Here is an 18,078-nt window from a genome sequence, read left to right on the forward strand (position 1 = left end):
TAGTTTACCAAACAAAAGATAATAACAAAATACGATAATTTATCATATTTGATCGTTCTTATCTTGTTCACTCGCTCCTAAATCACAATAAACACATTAGACATGAAGACACATTTTCAAAAACTATAAAACATAAAATATATATATAACAAATACCAATATGTACTTATCTTAAGAATTATAATCTGATTTTATTAGCTCAGAGATCAACACAAACAGACGCCATTCAGAAATAAATGACACCAAAAAAGAACTCATCTGCATTGAATTTAAGCTCACTGCTTGGAACTAGTTGATACCATAAAATAATAAATCCTTCTAAATTGGATCATTCCATAACATACATGCCACACTTTGATATCTGTAATATTTCAACCAGCTTACTCACAGAAGGGTCACAACCCTGTTATATATATTATCTATGCTATATACAAAGCATCAAACACTGAAACATACAAGACTTTTTAACCAGTTACAAGACAAATGTATCATCACGGACTTATTGGAGAACACATTATAACCCTGTAAAAACATCAAGGGCAACACAAGCAACTCAAATTCGATAATTTAATTACAACGGATATTATTTGTGCGCCATCATAAAACTTCAGCAAATGCTAACACACACCTCATTCATGACTGAAGTCATGTTTCTCATCTTCAAGCTCATTATGTGCATTAAAGGCCCAAGTGTTGCAAGGGGAAACCTGAGTATTTATGCAAGTCTGTCCGTTATTTTAGGATCGCAGGTTATATTTATTCTAACTTCTTTTGTAAAATAAAAACCACTATTTCCACCATAAGAGATCTGATTAATCGAAAAGAAATCAGCTTCTCATGATCCCTTTCAATGCGGCGAGCTTCTTCACTTTCCTTCGTTTCTGACCATCTACACGGGATGAACAGCGTATACTTTCGGAGGAGAGTTTATCTCTAGGCTTCAACCATTCATACCCTACCATGTACTCACTGTCTTCATCTGGACAGGTAAAGTCGGCAGGATTTCTGTTAACAACACAGATGGTCGTACTGTATGCACTTTTACAAGGATGAACTGTCCCGCCTTTGCTCTTGATCCCAGTTGAAGATGCAGCAGCAATCCTTCCCTGTGAACCTCCTCCAGCATATGGATGAGAATCTGAAGAAGCCACTATATGTTCAGAATTCCTCATCTCTAGAAGTGGATATCTGACAATTTGCCATTTTCGCTTGGGACTTTGATTCCGAGTCTTTCATTTTCAATGGCCTATTTGTTTTGAAAGATGACAGCTGATTGGAATGCCCATCCTTGAAACTACATGGTGCTCTACAATTGTTAGAATTAGTAGATAGTTCTTCATGCAATAAAGAATCTAGCGCACCAACTCTGGGAACTGGACGAATAGGATTTGCATGAATTTCCTGGTTGCAGTTCTTGATCAGGATTTCCATTTATCCATGGGTGCTTATATGTGTTGATATCAGCATAATGAAATTCTGATTCATGATGAGAACCATATGCGTTCAAATCCATAGGTGCTCCACAGAGATGTTCTCTCGAATATGCCGCCCAATTAGTCAGTGTTAACATATGCATTGCTGCGGTTGTGTCATTGGTGTTTGTATTCAATGGCATCATAAATCTCGACTGGCACTCACCTGCATTTGCAAACATGGACATAGAATGCTGAGCTGTTTTCCTGTGGATTGAAGATTCAAGAGCCTTCCTCTTCTGCATATGAGGCCGGGCATCGCTTGGGTTCATTGTTACTTGACTATTAGTCTTGTCAGCAGCAGTCCTGAGGCTTCCTTCAGGAAATGGGAAGAGACTTTCCTGAATGAAGTAATCAATGGGTTTTCCAGTGACAAGTCCAAGGTTCGAGCTACTAATTGGGACTGATGGCATGTAGTGGGTATTTCTCAATGAATGTTGATCTGTTCCTGCATTAGCTGTCTGAAATGATTGTGAGGCATGCAAAGCGACTCTATCGCAGCAAAACTTGTGTGGAAGGCAGTTGATCATCGTGCCAACTGGATGTTGGCCTTCAGTTATTGGATGACCACTGTTGTGTGAAAGTGCTTTGGGCACTTCAGAGGCAAGAAACAGCCCTTGCTTAGCATAGCTAAAAGAATGGTAGTCATTCATCCGATGGCCCACACTCAGGTCAATCCTAACAGGAGGTGGAGCATTATCTTCTTCATTGTTGGGCAGAGATTTTTGCTGGGAAAGATTCTTATCTAGTTGATGTGATACCTTGTGTCCCTGATCTTTGAAGTCATCTAGAAACTTATAATCCGTCAATTTTTCAGCCATCTCTGATAAGTTTTGCAACTTTTCAGCAGCAATGTCAGCATTTAACGAACGCCTTTCATGTTGGTTTCTAGCCAAGAGTTCAACTATATCCATTGGAAAGTCATCTGCAGCTTCAAGCTTGCCTTCCTGCATGGTTCTTTGCTTCATAATCTTTTTCTTCACTTTAAAATTATTGATTGGTTTGCTCTTGTGCCCACCAAAAGATCCCTGAAAAAGCCATATATATACATACACCAACTTAAATGTATGAATAATCAATGTTTACGCCAAGATGTATCATATCAGGACAGAGTTATCAATTATTGACCTTATCATACGGGAAACAGTGGAAATAGTATGAATATGACTATTTTTTAAGAAGGTAGGGTGAAAACTGAAAATCAGAATTTATTCAAGTGGATACGTGTCATAGTTACAAATATTCAACATGCAGCTAGTCAAACAAGAAGTTGGAGAGCTTAGATCTTTAAGATACCCAATATTAATATACACAATTATTTGCCATAAGCGAGGAATTGAAAAAGCCATTTTAGGGAAATCTTGCTCTGAATGATAAGCATGATGATGGCACACAAGATTAGGATTTCAAATTAAGTTTATAAAACTATCCTTACTAATATTTCTAATTCTAGATTTCCTATTATCTCATTCTTCCAAGTGATTTTGATCTCCTTTTCCCTGAACAGATGCTAATAACATGATCAATACAATACTTTTGGCTACCTGGCATTTTAAAATTTTTGGCAACAACGAGACAAAAAATGCACTTCCGGTTAGCTAAAATGCTTAGATCTGGATAAAATTTGCTCTGGCGGAAGTTATTTAATGCATTTCAGGAGAAGAATCAATAAATAATCCTTGTTGTCAAAGTAGAATAGACTTTAGAGAATAGATGTTTATTGAGTCCCCTGATAATCTAATGAAATGAACATTTTCCACCTTCAAAATAACATCTTTTAAAAGAGAAGAAAAATAACAAACACGAAACTATCTCTGTTGAAACAATTTTTATTGCTCTTCATAAAACGGTAACCCAAAATCTGACAATTCATAGAACTTTTAGGAAAAGGAAATATCCCATGAATTTAAGATAATCTGGCATTATATTTTACACACGAAAATTTAACAGTATGATAACATCTAGCATTCTTTACTCATAGACATGTGGAGAAGAGTTCCTCAGAGACTGCAACATAAAGTTCATCTTTTTGCATGAAGGCCAGAATTACACCAATTCTGTCTTCTTTATATAAACAATATGCAGGTAGTGTACTCATGAAAAATTCATGTACTATGAAGACGAAAAATTACCATTTATATTACATGGTCAATAAACTCACTAGTTCACCTCAAAAAACTTGTCACTTACATTAGCAAGTCTAACATGTAAAGTGGACAACCTTAAGCTTGGAGCTCACCCAAGAGAAAGCTCAAATCAAACAGGCATGTAAATAATGTTCTATAAAGAAGCCAACAATAAAAAACCATCAAGGCATGCTTTCAAGTTTCAAGTTAGTAAAAGAACCAGATTTGGTAAGTAGTGAAACTAAAGGGAAGAGGAGCAACCAGTTATTGGAAAGATCTTAAGGGTTTACCTTCAACCTTAGCTTCTGAGAAGGATCATCTTGGCCTCGTGGTGCCTTGCTTTTCTTCTTTTTAAGTATAACCTTTTTGAGGGTGTCACTTAGAATTTCATGGCAATGGTGCACATTATTCTCAGAGATCCCAGCTCCTTCTGTAGTACGTACTGTTTTGTTACTGCATTCTTTGGTTGGTAGATCTTTCAATGATCATTTTATTCTTGCCATTCATGCTCCGTTGTTGGAGAATTTGACTTGATGTCAAAGATTCTGCTTGCTTCCTTTCCCTGATAACTGTTTTTTCTTCTCTCATTCCACAACTTTCAACATGATGAACCATCGGAGATGCATCACCAGAAATCTTAGTTAAACCGACCTCATTTCCACCATGATTGATTTCGTTATCTCCCTTTAAAGAGAGAGACTTCTTGCATCGCTTCTGTAACCAATGCATTAGGGAAGGCCCATCATCTTCATCCTGATGTAATTCATTACTATAATGGTGCCTTGTGGGCTTTACTCTATTTTTCTTGGTAGCATAATATTTGTTATGATGCAAATATGTTGCTTTCCTTTTCTGTGCATCTGGCCTTTTTCCTTTGCAATTCTTATTTTCATTTGTTTTTTCATCAGCATAACAATCAAAAACTTTGTCAGCCACACGTGATTCCTCGCCTTTTAAAATATCATTCAAAAGTCGCACTTTGCGAGCTTTCCTATGCTGCAAATTTGCATTTGAAGTGCTTTGGCTGGCATCATTTTCAGTTTCAATCCTATTATAAACCAGCTGCATGTCAACATTTGACGCATTGCAGTCATCAGATGCATGGGAAGGAGAAACAGCATCCATTGGCAAGACACATTTTATGGCAGTACTATTACATGGCTCCTTTAAGTCGGTTATTCCAGCAAGAATGCGGCCATGTTTCTCGGTTGGTGCTGCAATAATGTTGCTGCAGGAGATAGGAATGACTCCAGGCATTTCACGGCCACTGATACCATAATTTAACTCGTTTACCATTGTTTTCACATCTACTATCATTTCAGGATTGTCCTTTCCTTGATAAGCAGTTTCAGAACCTTCTGCACAGAAAATTTTTTCCCTTTGACCTGTCTCTATTGGCTGTATTATTTCACCCTCTGCATGTGCCAGACCAGGTTTCCCTAACAGATTCTGTTTTTCTTGAGAATTATCACAATAACCACTGGATATTACACAACCTGTAAAGAATAAGGACAAGTTAACTCAATTTTAATAATGATGTTATGAAGTTATATAATATTACAAGAGGATTCTGGTGTACCTCCTTTGCCAAGCTCGGCAATTAGAGACTCATTTTCTTTCTTTCCATAATGTAACTGAGGGTTGAACCCACTACTGCTTACAGTTGAAGAGCGACCGGCTTCAGTTGATCTTTCATCAGAGCTTTTGCCATCAGATTGTTTTGGGAGGCCAGAAGGATGTGATGCAACATTCTCATTTGCCTCAGAGGAAAAAATCTGATGTTTTCCTTCACCATTTGCAGCACCCGTAAACACCCCATCTGATACTGCAGTTTCAGCAGATAATGAATTGTGAAGACAGTTATGACAATTCCACCATCTAAATTTAGTTATGGACAAAGGAGGAAGCGAGCAGGCATGTTGATCCGGGATATGCTTTTGAAGCAAAGCAAATGGACAACCAATCTTTGTATCTCTCTTACGAACTTCAGCAACATAACCACTGCACTTAATGAAGGATAACTCATCAGGAACTAATAGCTTTTGACGCAAAACATATCTATGGCAAATCAAATTTTGAAATAAAGGAATGAAATACAAGTGAAGGACTCATCTTTTAATGAGCATATTTCTATCTAAAGCAGAGAGCAGCTTACTAAATTCTCCTGGAGTATGTATCATATTTCCTTTAAGGAGAATTACTCATTCACAAAACAAAATGCCTAGTGCCAAGATAACAAATTAGTGTGGTTTATAAAGTTTTTATAAGTTTCATCTTTCAGAATTATCTAGCTTTAAAAGACAATTGATCTCATACTAAATGAGTTTTATGCGGTCACATCACAAGAAATTAGGTCCTGATCAACATCATGAATAAGAAGGAAGCAACTGTGTTGAGCCAACCTAAATTGCTAAATTAGGGATTTTGCAGTTAATGACTGAGGTTTAATCCAAATGTTCCAGTATCCACTTGGATTTACATAAGTAAACTATAACAGCATAGAATAAAATAAAATAAAAATTAAAATATGGTCAAACTTACCGAATGGTGAAATGCTCGCATTTGTTTGTCTCTTTTTCATCATCAGCTGCAGCTAGATCAACAGGCTTCAATTCAATTCTTGAAGGAACAGGCTGCGGAGCAAAACCGGGGGACATTGTCCCACAGTTGAGGTCCTCCACGTAGCTCACTTCCATCCCGTGAAACCAACATAATAATATCTCTTTCGAGCACGCCCTATAGGTGTACAAAAGATGTTAACTTCCAAAATGCTGACGTTTAAGAACAGGCCTTCGCAATCAAAGACAAATCTTGTCAATACACCAAATGGATAGGATTTACGTACATGTACAATAATGCATCATTGTAAATAGCGTGTCTTACCAAAAAGAAAACCACTTATTTATAATTTCGATATCATAATATATATAACGGGAATAAAAACAATGGTTTGCATTACGTTGTACAAGGTATCAACGAGAGCCTTGCCTCTACATATGGTAAAATGACGCAACAATGTAACAGATGTAAATACAACACAAGAGGAAGGTTATGAAGTCATATATTCTATGAGAAGTTAAGCTTCAAACCTTTATGATGTTTTAACAAATGAAATATATAGAGGTTCATGTATGCATGCACCGAGGGCGAAGAAACCGAAGAAAGAATAATCAACTCATTTTCTTTCATAAGGATAGTTCTACAATGAACTGCAAGAGATATAAGACAATACAACCGATATCCAAGCATAAACACATCCTTGAAACAGGAGCTACTATCCAAAGTACCTTATCAATCGGTGCACCATCACAAGAATATAGAAGAAAGTGGGCATGCAAGTAAATGATTCCAAACATCTCAAGACGAAAGCAAAGCTTAATTATAACGGTCATTGAACATGAACAGCTTATATAGAAAAGAAAGAAAAAGGAGATATAAGTAAGAAAAGATCATATCCACAGTATTATACGAAACTAAAATCAAAGCATCACAGTGAAAAAAAGGAAGAAAATGCTAGGGTTCACCGTCAAGAGAGCACACTGGTCACATAAAATATAAGAAAAGAAAGCTTTGACGTACCAATCTCAGCAGCAAAACATAAAACCCTTGGTCATATCATGCGTATACATGTCAAAACTCAATTAACTAAGCAAGATTGAAGGCCAAAATAACTACAAAACAGATAACCATTTCATGAGTTCATATAATACTAACACACATCAAAATACTGCAACAAAAGTACATCAAACCCAAAATTCATTGTTATCGTCGAAATAGAATCATAAAAATAAAAACACTTTTCATCCCAAAACCATGTATTTTTTTATCAAGCACGAGTGATAACCCATAAAAGATAAGAAGATCACACAAATACGATCAAAAGTATGGTGTTTTCTTCAGCATAATACATATAATAACACAACCAAAGGCCTGAAACATAAACCACACTAAACTAACCAAAAAAAAGAACCCATTTTTCCAACGACTTCATCCTCGAATCCATCACCAAAGCCCAAATAAATCAAAAACCACAAGCAAAAACCAATCAAACACCACCTCTAATTCCATAAACAAAAACCCCACGAAAAACCCAATAAAAACGCTCTAAAAAAAACCAAGAATTGGGCGACCTCCAAAACAACAACAACAAACTCAAGAACAAGATTTACAACACCCACCTCAAATCCTCAGCTTATTCCACAAACTCCGACCTTCTACTCCACTGGAAAACAAGCGGCCAAGACAACCAGCTCGATCTCCATGCGATACAGATGGTGGTCCGCGTTGCAAGATAGATCGATCCCGAGAAAGGGTTAGAATTTGGGAACCAAAGGCATGGGAAAACCCTAGCTTTTCTTTTGTCCCTTTATCTCTCTCTCTCTCTCTCTCTCTCTCTTGGGTTAGGGTTTTGAGGGTATGAGAAAGAGAGAGAATCTATGGCAACACAAACACATAAAAATAAATAAATAAAATAAATAAATATTTATAATTTTTATACAGGAAAATTTTAATTGAATTATGAGATGAAATACCTAAAATACCCATGAATGGCATGTGACATGTCACCCCTGCACACACATACATACAATATACTAGGGGTAATGTAGGGTAATGTGGAGAGAGAGAAAGAAAGAGATGGAAGAGGGAATGGGATGCCCCCACCATCCACTGAACCATCTCTCTTACAAAGAGAGCACCATCCAATTGAAACCCTAACCCTAACCCTAGCCCTAACCCTAACCCTAACCCTAACTTTGGGTGAGTGGATGTACAATGTCCAAGAGAATGAATGTGCAAGAGAATGGATGCTGGTACCTTATTAAATTTATTTTATTCATGAGGTTAGTTTAATAATGCTTATTTATGTTTATTAAATTTTTTTAAAATAGCTGGGATTTATTTTTATATTATATATAAAAATAACATTTTAAAAAAACCAATTACAATTTAATCATAGCTATTGAGTTATCTGTGTAAGATATTGGTTCATTTGAGAAAATAAGTTTAAATTTTAACTCCCATGGGAAAGTGTACTAGTGTTGTAGAGCTCATCTCTTGGCATGTTGTTCTGTAGAAACAATATTTTAAAAATATTAGATTTTATTTTAATAAAAACATATACTATTAATTATTTAAATAAAATTAATCATTTTCTCTACTAGGAGAATAACTCAATAAGTAAAAGATAAATTTTCAAAAATACAACAAACATGCAATTAAAAATATAAAAGTTAATTTGATGGGATATATTAGAAAATATCAAAATTTTAACAAAAATATTTGTGTTATATATAATATGCACATAGTTAATATAGAATTACATATGGAATAATATTTAAATAAAATATATATGTGTTTATATATCCAAATCAGGGAACAAATAGTGCATGAAGAAAAACCATTTTCTTTTCTTTTCTTTTTCTCTTCCTCCATTTTCTTGACCCAAAACCTAAGTCATAAGTCAAAACTTCATTCAATGGACTACTTAATTAATATAAAAAGTTAATTAAAAAACACTTGCTTACATAAATATTTAATATATAATTACTTGGTCTCTGAGTAATATATATATATATACACACATTCAATAAAAAAATGTAAAAATAAGAACTTTTTCTTTTCTTTTCAAGTCCTCCATTTACTTAACCCTAAAGAAACCCTAATTCATAAGTCAAAACTTAATTTAATGGAGTATTTGCCATTATAAGGCTGTCATCTTTTATTTTTTTTTTAAAAAAGGGAGGAACTTTTTGTGTGTCTTCTTCTTTGTGGAACTAGCACTTAATAATATAATAAAAGAAAATCTCATTTTAAGGATGTCCCTTTCTAGCTTCTATATAACCTCTTTAACTGGTTTTCAATTTCTCATTTAATTATTTAATCCATATCCTAAGAAATAAATAGTAGTATTTTAATTATCTACATATATATATACTAAGTTATTTATTCATATCAAAATAAAACTTTTGGTTAATTATACTTGATTTTATCCATGTTTTAAGGGTATGCTTTTCTATGTAATATAAAATACTACATAAAGTGTTAATTTATAAGTACCAAGGTTTCTCTTATTATAATTAAAAAAAATGGAAATCATCATGAGATTAAGATGTCATTAAGACAGGCTTAGCATTTTTCTAAATCAAATCCTTACTTTCCTAAAACACTATCAAGATGTTAAGAATTATCATAAAGTGCAATTACTGATATTATGAGATTAAGATATAATTAGAACAAGATTAAGTGGAGACACATTATAAAGAGATGTAACTTGAAAGCAAGCATCTTTTATAAGATTAAGTTGGAAAAAAATAAAAAAATAATCTAAGTAAACTACATGCATATGAAGTTGAACAATAAGAACCAAACACAAACTAAAAAACATTTTGGTCTATTAACATTGGGTCTCCTGCATATGATGTTTATGTTATTGCTGAAGAGATAGTTTCAAAATCAACTCACATAAGGTAAGGGTGCAAATGGGTTGATGTAGTAATTCAACGTCTGTGCAAGCTCCTGACGTGGCTCATCCATGTATGGTAAAAATCACAAAAAATAAATACAAAGATTGGTACTAGATTAATTACTTGATTATTATCTCCAATAAAGAACAATAAATAATTATTTTACTTTAAGAGGATATGATTAGACAAAGGAAATAAATACAAGAACATCAAAAAAAAATTTTTTTTTTGGAGAAAAACATCACATTATTATTATTATTATTATTATTATTATTTTCTCATTAATGGTAATGAGAGCAACATCAAATTATCATGAAAACAAAAAAGGTGATGGATGAAGGTGAAGATGTAGAAATGAAATAATAAAACTAAAACCTTTTTTTTTTGTTGGTGGGGGTGGTGTGTGGGGTAGTGTTGTAAAGACCTTTACTTTTCTTGTTGCTTATTCTTGGTTGGTAGGTACCCTTCCTTGCCTTAATTTATTAGTGACAAAGGTACCTAAATTGGTTGAGGTGGTGATGTGTTGTTCCTTTAAGTACCTGTCACTTTATTATATTTCATCTTTTTTTTTATTCTTCTCATAAGTTAGATGTGTAAAAATAATTTTCAAAAGATATCTATAAAGAACTATGTTTTTTTTATTCCAGGTGTTTTTGTTGTTGGGAGGATTAGAAACTCCATATATTTTTGGAGTTACAAAATTTTATTAAAAAACTTTATTTATTTAATGAGATTTAAAAAATTGATGTAAATGCAAATTTAATGGACATGTTTTTAAATATATCTCAGAAGACGTTGGAGATTTGAAGTACTAATGACGAGACATATGATTGTCACGAGAGTCATGAAAGTATCTATTTTAAATCATTTTGATATTTCTAAAAATTATTTTATTATTTATAGAAATATTTAAATTAATTTTATATTTTAATTCAAAACTTATAAAAATTTTAGAAAACAAATTTATTTTATAACTAAATTTTAACAATAACTGATAGTATACATTATATTTAATATAAATATTAAACATATAAAACAAATTAATGCATAAAAAAACATAATAATATATTAAATTAACTATATATATTGTTTATTTTATAATTAACAAAAATATAATGGTATATTTTATAATTAATAAAATATGTAACTATATACCAAATACAAAATTTTATAATCCAATGCATTTAAAATATATTTAATTAAATACTGGATTTAACACTTACACTGTATTCTCAAGAACAGCGAGTTATAAATACATTATAATATGAAATCCACTGTCTTTTTTTAACTATATTTAATCAAATACCACCTAAGTATAATTTAAAGATTTGTATTTGATTTATTGTTAAAATTGGATGAAACTTAAACTCTCAGTATATTTAATAAAGATTTAAAAATACATGTCATATAGATTAATCCTTATGATTTATATGTCTGCAAATGAAGCAGTGGCGAAGTCATCTATGTTAACCAATTTTGAAATTTGCAGGTAATAATTAAATTGTTTATATCTTTATAACTATATGGTATTTTTTTTCTTTAATGAGTGAATTATTGTTTAATTCTTGGAGCTCATGCTACATATATAAATATTTATGGTCAATGAAAGGTGGTATGATATCAATATGATAAAAATAATAAAAAATTATTAATAGATTTTAAAGTCAAATTCATATTATTGATGTATCCACTGTAATTTTTTTAAAATAAAATGTGGACAAGTTATATATCGGGACATTCACAAATATGAAATTACTATTTTAAATACACTTATGTTTTCATCTTATATGAGTTGAAGTCCACACACATTTTCTAGACAGGACATGAACACTCTAATTATAAGATTTAGTGCCGATAGACCAACAAATCGGTGGCGTATATCCAGTATATTTGTACAATAATCAGTAAAATTATTATTATTTTGTATTAATTATTTTTTTTTTTGTATTTCCAATATAGAATAAAGAGGGAAAATTGATAAATTTGTACTTGTGAACATGACATAAACAAGAGACCAGGTGGTTGTAACGCTAGGGATGAGAAAGTGAAGGTGGAACAAAAGCCCAACGACTCCCACACATTCAGGAGATGTCATTAGCTCATAAATATTTGTTTATAATGAAGTTGATTATATAATAAGCATACTTTATTTATATGATTACCAGGAAAAAGACAAAGTTTTTACTCACAATTAAGTATCTTATTTATCATTAATTTTTCATCAACATTTAAGTTAACATTTAATCTGGCCCCAAAAAAATGTAAAGAAAGATTAGTGCTAATAAATCTATTATGTTAACTATTTCAATGATTGACAACCATGTAAGTTATATTAAGATGGTAATTATGATATAATAATAGCATAGTTGAATATTTTGAATTTCAATATATATATATATACCTAATCTTACATTAAAAGATCAGACAAAGTTCATTGGCTATAAAAACATTAAAATTGAAAAAGAAAAAAGAAAAAGAAGAAAAAAGAGGCAAGTATAAATAGAACAATTTAGGCAAAAACACAGATGAAAAATATGCCTGAAGGAATACATTGCCAGCACTGCAGCATACTATACAATATAATCATCCTGCCAAACCATGATTTTGAGGAGAAGAAATGTATCTTATATGTTACAAGATCAACAGATCAATTCCTTTATGAGTTTCATTCAGAATAAAATCAACAGGAGGCAATTTGAACATCCATCCTAACAGATCGTCGTTGTTTCTTAGATGTTATAGTTATAGCACTAAGAAATCAATTTCTTTGAGAATTTCATTCAGAATAACTTTGGTATGAACATTCATCCTCACCAGTTCATCCAGCTTTAATCTTTGCATTACCTTTTAGAAGCAATTCAAAGGCTTGATCACATCTCTCCTCGGTAACCACCTGAACCAAAATAGTCACGTCTTGAACCTGCAATTGCCATGGTTTTCTGATGCTCGAGTTTGGGGCAATCACGGATACGATGTCCAAGCCCACCGCAGTAAGCACATCCCTTGACCCCACTTACATCAGTAATAGCATCACCGTCCTCCATTGGATCATTAAGCTCTCCTAACACAGGCGGGATTCTCTGCTTCGCTTCTTGCAGCAGGTGTTTAAGATCTAGAAGAGTTGTTTCGCTCTGGTTCTTGTTTATGAATGTTGTCGCTATGCCAGTTTTCCCACACCTTCCGGTTCGTCCAATACGATGCACATAGTTTTCAATTTCAGCTGGCATATCATAGTTAATCACATGTTGGATGTCTGGAAAATCAAGACCCTTTGAGGCGACATCAGTGGCAACAAGGACATCCTTCTTCCCAGATTTGAAAAATTTGATAGCATCTTCTCTTTCTTCTTGATCTTTGCCACCATGAATGGCTACTGCTTCTACTCCTTTCAACAGGAGATACTCATGGATGTCATCAACGTCAGCCTTGTTTTCACAAAAGATAAGCACAGGAGGGGGTGTCTTTTGAAGGCATTCAAGGAGGTAAACAATCTTGGCCTCTTGTTTCACATATTCCACTTCTTGTATGACATCTAAATTTGCTGCTCCAGCTCTCCCAACATTGACAGTCACAGGTTTCACCAGTGCACTTCTTGCAAAATTTTGTATCTTTTTGGGCATGGTAGCTGAGAAGAGCAGCGTCTGCCTCTGGTCCTTGAAATGATCAAAGATCTCCCTAATGTCATCTTCAAATCCTAAATCAACAAGCCTATCAGCCTCATCCAATGTCAAGTACCTGCGGCAGAAGATGAAAAGAGAATTATAGAAACTGAAAACACTTAAACTTTCACTCTGTGTATTTTACAACTTTGAGGATGTGCATGATTAAGGGAAATAGAGGAAAAGATAAGAATGCAAAATGACGCGAGGAAAATTAATTTAAATCTTGGAGATGTATTAATATGTTTCCCGTCATTTGCCAATACATCATCCTTTTTTCTTTTTTGCAGTCAACCAAACACAAACAAATAATTTTCTCAACTCATCTTTATGTCCTCTACTTTCCCTCAATCACACCAAATATAAACTTCTCCTAACCAAAAATTGGCTTATGTTAAATGTGACGAAAATAGAAAGAAAAAGCCTGTAAATCTATTGGACCATTAAATGGGGACAAGGTGTTGATTCTAGTACCAGGCATCTTCAGATGACAATGCATGCTGGTAAGCAACATGAGCAAGTTGTTCGGCATACAGAAAAAAACAGTAGCTTGAAAACAACATGATACGAGAAAGGAAGCTAAATATTCATCTTGTACATATGTGCTTCTTAGCCAATAAAAATGAGATGCGAAAACTACAGAAGTTAACAAAGTTAGAAGATTGGAAAGGTATAAGGGAGATCAGGATATGCCAATATGCCTTTGGTGAACAAAGAAACTAACAAGCATTGTGAGTGAAAAAAATGAATGACATAAGCACATAATGCTTAGTTGCAGAAAAAACAGGCTACAAGGTTTAAGACTGATCCACAGAATCAAAGATGAAGAGTGAAAGGCATAGAATAAAATGAACTTTAGTATAAGTTGCAAAAAGCAAAATTATCATGGCGATATCAACAAATTATTTCAACTAATTGGTTAAGAATTTGCAATCAACAATTCCGGGTGGACGAATTTTCCATCTCCAAGGGAAAACACTATTATCTCCTATCATATAAATTCCTAATTCTCCTTTTGGGGCTTCTACTCTCATTAAATTTTCTTGTATCCAAAATTTAAAATTCAGTGAAGGTTATTTTTACTTCAAATAAATATGCATGGAAGATTAATACACGAAAGGGAAAATTGCTCAACAAAATCAAGCATGCAAATAATTAATTGGTGAACCACATGTGGCACAAGCACATTAGAGAGTGCTCATCCATGGACCATGATAGACTGACCATACAAGCTCTAACAATGCACCTCTTATATTCAGATTCATGCTCCATGGCCAACACTACGTCATCAGAATAATATTTAGGATATCAAAAATCACTTGTAAAAAGGATCTCCTTTTCCACAAATCAAAGCATGCAAGTTATAAGAACCATTAAAAATCATGCTAATATCAGTGCATAGTGCACATAGAGCATCTTCAGTTATTTTACTCATTCATTAATGAAAAGCTGTAATTTTTCAGAGAAATCTTTCATACCTGCAATTATCAAGATTCATCTTCTTCTTCGCCAGCAAATCCTTCAACCTGCCAGGCGTGGCAACGACAATGTGCACCCCTTGCTTAACAACATCCAATTGCGTCTTCATATCAACACCACCAATACAAAGCATAGCCCTCACCTCCGGATACCCGCCCTCCTCCACCAGTGGCTTCAAGAACTGCTCCACAACCTCAAACGTCTGCCTTGCCAGCTCCCTTGACGGACAAACAATCAGCCCAAACGGCCCCTCCCCAGGCCGGATAGGCATCATCACCTCCTCCTGCACCGCCACCATGATCAGCGGCAGCACAAAGACCAACGTCTTCCCAGACCCAGTGAATGCAATGCCAATCATATCCCGTCCGGAGAGGATCGCCGGCAAACCCTGCACCTGAATGGGAGTGGGCTGGACGATGCCCTTGAGCTTAAGCATCTTGAGGATCGGCTCCGGGAAGCGCATATCGCGAAAGTTCTTGATGGGAGGAGGGACATCATCGCCCTCGACGAGGATGTGGTACTGCTTGCGAAGGGCATCGGATTTGAAAGGGGGCATGCGGCGGATGGCGAGAGGGGGCTTCCAACCAGTAGGGATGGGTTCGGTGTAGGTGATGCCCTTGGCGAGCTCCCGGACGGACATTAGGGTTTTCCGATCGGAGAGGTGCTCGATCATTTCCTTCTCCTGCTGAACTAGGGCTTCCGTGGCTGTGATCTCGGGGAGGTCGCGCTTAAGCTGGGTGGCCTTGATAAGGAGGCTGGGCTTGGATTCGGGGAGGGGTGGGGAGGGAGGAGGGGTGGTGGTGGTGGTGGCGGTGGCGGCGGTGGAGAGGGGGAGGGTGGGAGTGGGAGTGGTGGCGATGGAGGAGCTTCTGGGCTTCCATGGCGCGGCGCTTCTTCACGGGGATGTATTCGACGTAGTCATCGTCAGAATTCTCGGCAGCGGTGGCCATTTTTTCCGGCGGCGCGGCGGCGATGGAGAGAGTTTGGAGGAAGAGAAAGGTCTGAAGGGGACGACGATGATATAAATTGCGGAACTTGAGAAGGGTTTTATTCGATTAAACCCTTGTAAGTTTTTAAAACGATTTCTTCTGCTTATAAATAAACCTCGATTTTATCTCTTATTAATTATTATGATTTAATGTTTATTTTTATTAATATTTATTAAAAAAATTTCTGATGCTTGTTTTTATTGTAAATAATTTTTTTCTATAAAAAAATACAAACATATTAAAAAAATCATGATTTATTCATTTTATTTCAAAAAAAATAATAAATAAACATATTATAAAAATATCCTTTTATAATCAAACTCCATAACCAAAACCTTAGTGAAATGTTAATCAGGTTCCGCTCTAGTCAATAGAATCTCTTTTCAATACTTTTCAATGCAAAGTTAGAAACTTAGATATTTGATATGTCTTTTTTATATTTTCACATTATTATTTAATTATGAAATAAGTCAATATCTATATGTGAACATCAATATATGTTAAAAATAAAAAATAAAAAATCTAGTGATAGACATAAGCAGGCACTACCACTACCAGTCGAATTAAAAAAAAAATTAATTAGTACTTCAATTTTTTAATATGTTTTAACCAATTTTTTTTTTTTTATTATTTAAAAAAATAAATCATATATATGAGATGATAAAAATTTTGTGTTTGCAAAAGATAAAAAAATAAGGATAAAGTTTGTTGCAATTATTTTAGAAGACAAAAAAATAATAATAAATTTTATTTTTTAAAGAACAAGATCAGTTCAAATAAAAGATAATAAAACTTTTAAGATTTTTTAAAAATAAAAAAATCCAAAAACATAACGCACAAATTTTATAAAAGTGAGTCTGTCTAATATTTAGATTAGATTTTAACGCATGGAAAGAATATTAATCAAATTTTAATCCTGGTCATTGAAAATATATATATGAGACGTGTGTTAAACATCTAACTTTATATTGAAAAGTATTGAAGGAAGATTGTACTGGACTGTAGCCGAATCTAATATTAATCCCATGGAGACAATTATATGATAATTATGATGAAATCGATGTCAATGTGACATTCCAACTCACAAGTAATATAAATTAAATACGTAAATCTGATGCTCATATATATATATATATATATATATATAGATGTAAGTTGATTTTTTTAACCATAGTTTTTTCTCTCTCTTCACTTTCTATGTACTCAGATCTTAACATATGGGTTAAAAAGTCTATCAGCTCTTAGTTGCATGGTAACGGATCATTGTTATTGTTGGTCAGGTACAACTGTTGTGTAATTAAGATTTTTTTAAACTATTTTTTTTTTTAAAAAAACAAAGGGCCTTTGATCTAATCCCTTACGCAAGGATTGATTTACGAGATTTTCATTACTTTGGTTTGAAATGAGCCAAACACAATGATGCTCAAAAAAATCTTCCGGTATGAGAGTAGATTTATAGCCTAATCCATGTGTCAGCTGAGTAAAGGTGCACAAGTAAATTGTCATTGCCCCTATATGCATGCCTTTGATTATATATGCACACTATTACAAGAGTCATAAATCAAGCAAGGTTTGTATCAGCGGACATCTAGTTAGGGCGCTCCCATTATATGTACGGGATCCTAGGGATTTGAGGTTACGTTTAAGGATAATTGGTTGTCTTCTCCAAGTTTTTTTTATAGGCGACAAGTACTCTTTATATAAGAATTTATTAAAAGGATAGACATGTACAAAGATGCACTTAAGACAATGAATAGTATTTAACCTCCCCTCCTCCGCTAGTGTACAGTGCATAAAGAATACAGATACAAAACTGCCGAAAGAAGAATTCAAATATTTATCATCCTCCTTAGCACTTCTATATCACACCATTGAACTATCCAATGGTT

General features: G+C 33.9%; 2 protein-coding genes across 3 annotated transcripts; both read right to left on the reverse strand.

Annotated features, from left to right (window-relative positions):
* Nucleotides 1–380: 380 nt before the first annotated feature.
* On the reverse strand, nucleotides 381–8,030 carry LOC120251517. Of its 2 annotated transcripts, none has more exons than XM_039260060.1 (5): nucleotides 7,777–8,030; nucleotides 6,140–6,388; nucleotides 5,178–5,599; nucleotides 3,889–5,094; nucleotides 381–2,500 (listed from the first exon to the last, which is right to left on the reverse strand). In XM_039260060.1, the coding sequence occupies exons 2-4, from the start codon at nucleotides 6,292–6,294 to the stop codon at nucleotides 4,049–4,051; spliced, it is 1,623 nt and encodes a 540-aa protein (XP_039115994.1). In that variant the 5' UTR covers nucleotides 6,295–6,388; nucleotides 7,777–8,030; the 3' UTR covers nucleotides 381–2,500; nucleotides 3,889–4,048. The 2 variants fall into 2 exon arrangements, with proteins under 2 accessions (XP_039115994.1, XP_039115993.1); XM_039260059.1 differs by having other exon boundaries at nucleotides 6,140–6,334; nucleotides 7,777–8,029.
* Nucleotides 8,031–12,558: 4,528 nt separating this feature from the next.
* LOC120251722 (DEAD-box ATP-dependent RNA helicase 35-like) lies at nucleotides 12,559–16,203 on the reverse strand. The gene is given in 4 exon segments (XM_039260358.1): nucleotides 12,559–13,797; nucleotides 15,200–15,971; nucleotides 15,974–16,039; nucleotides 16,042–16,203. Coding segments are annotated over 4 exon segments (1,812 nt in total). The 5' UTR covers nucleotides 16,151–16,203; the 3' UTR covers nucleotides 12,559–12,932.
* Nucleotides 16,204–18,078: the final 1,875 nt, after the last annotated feature.

Source organism: Dioscorea cayenensis, chromosome 20, assembly GCF_009730915.1.
Source record: "Dioscorea cayenensis subsp. rotundata cultivar TDr96_F1 chromosome 20, TDr96_F1_v2_PseudoChromosome.rev07_lg8_w22 25.fasta, whole genome shotgun sequence".
Classification (NCBI taxonomy): Eukaryota; Viridiplantae; Streptophyta; class Magnoliopsida; order Dioscoreales; family Dioscoreaceae; genus Dioscorea; species Dioscorea cayenensis.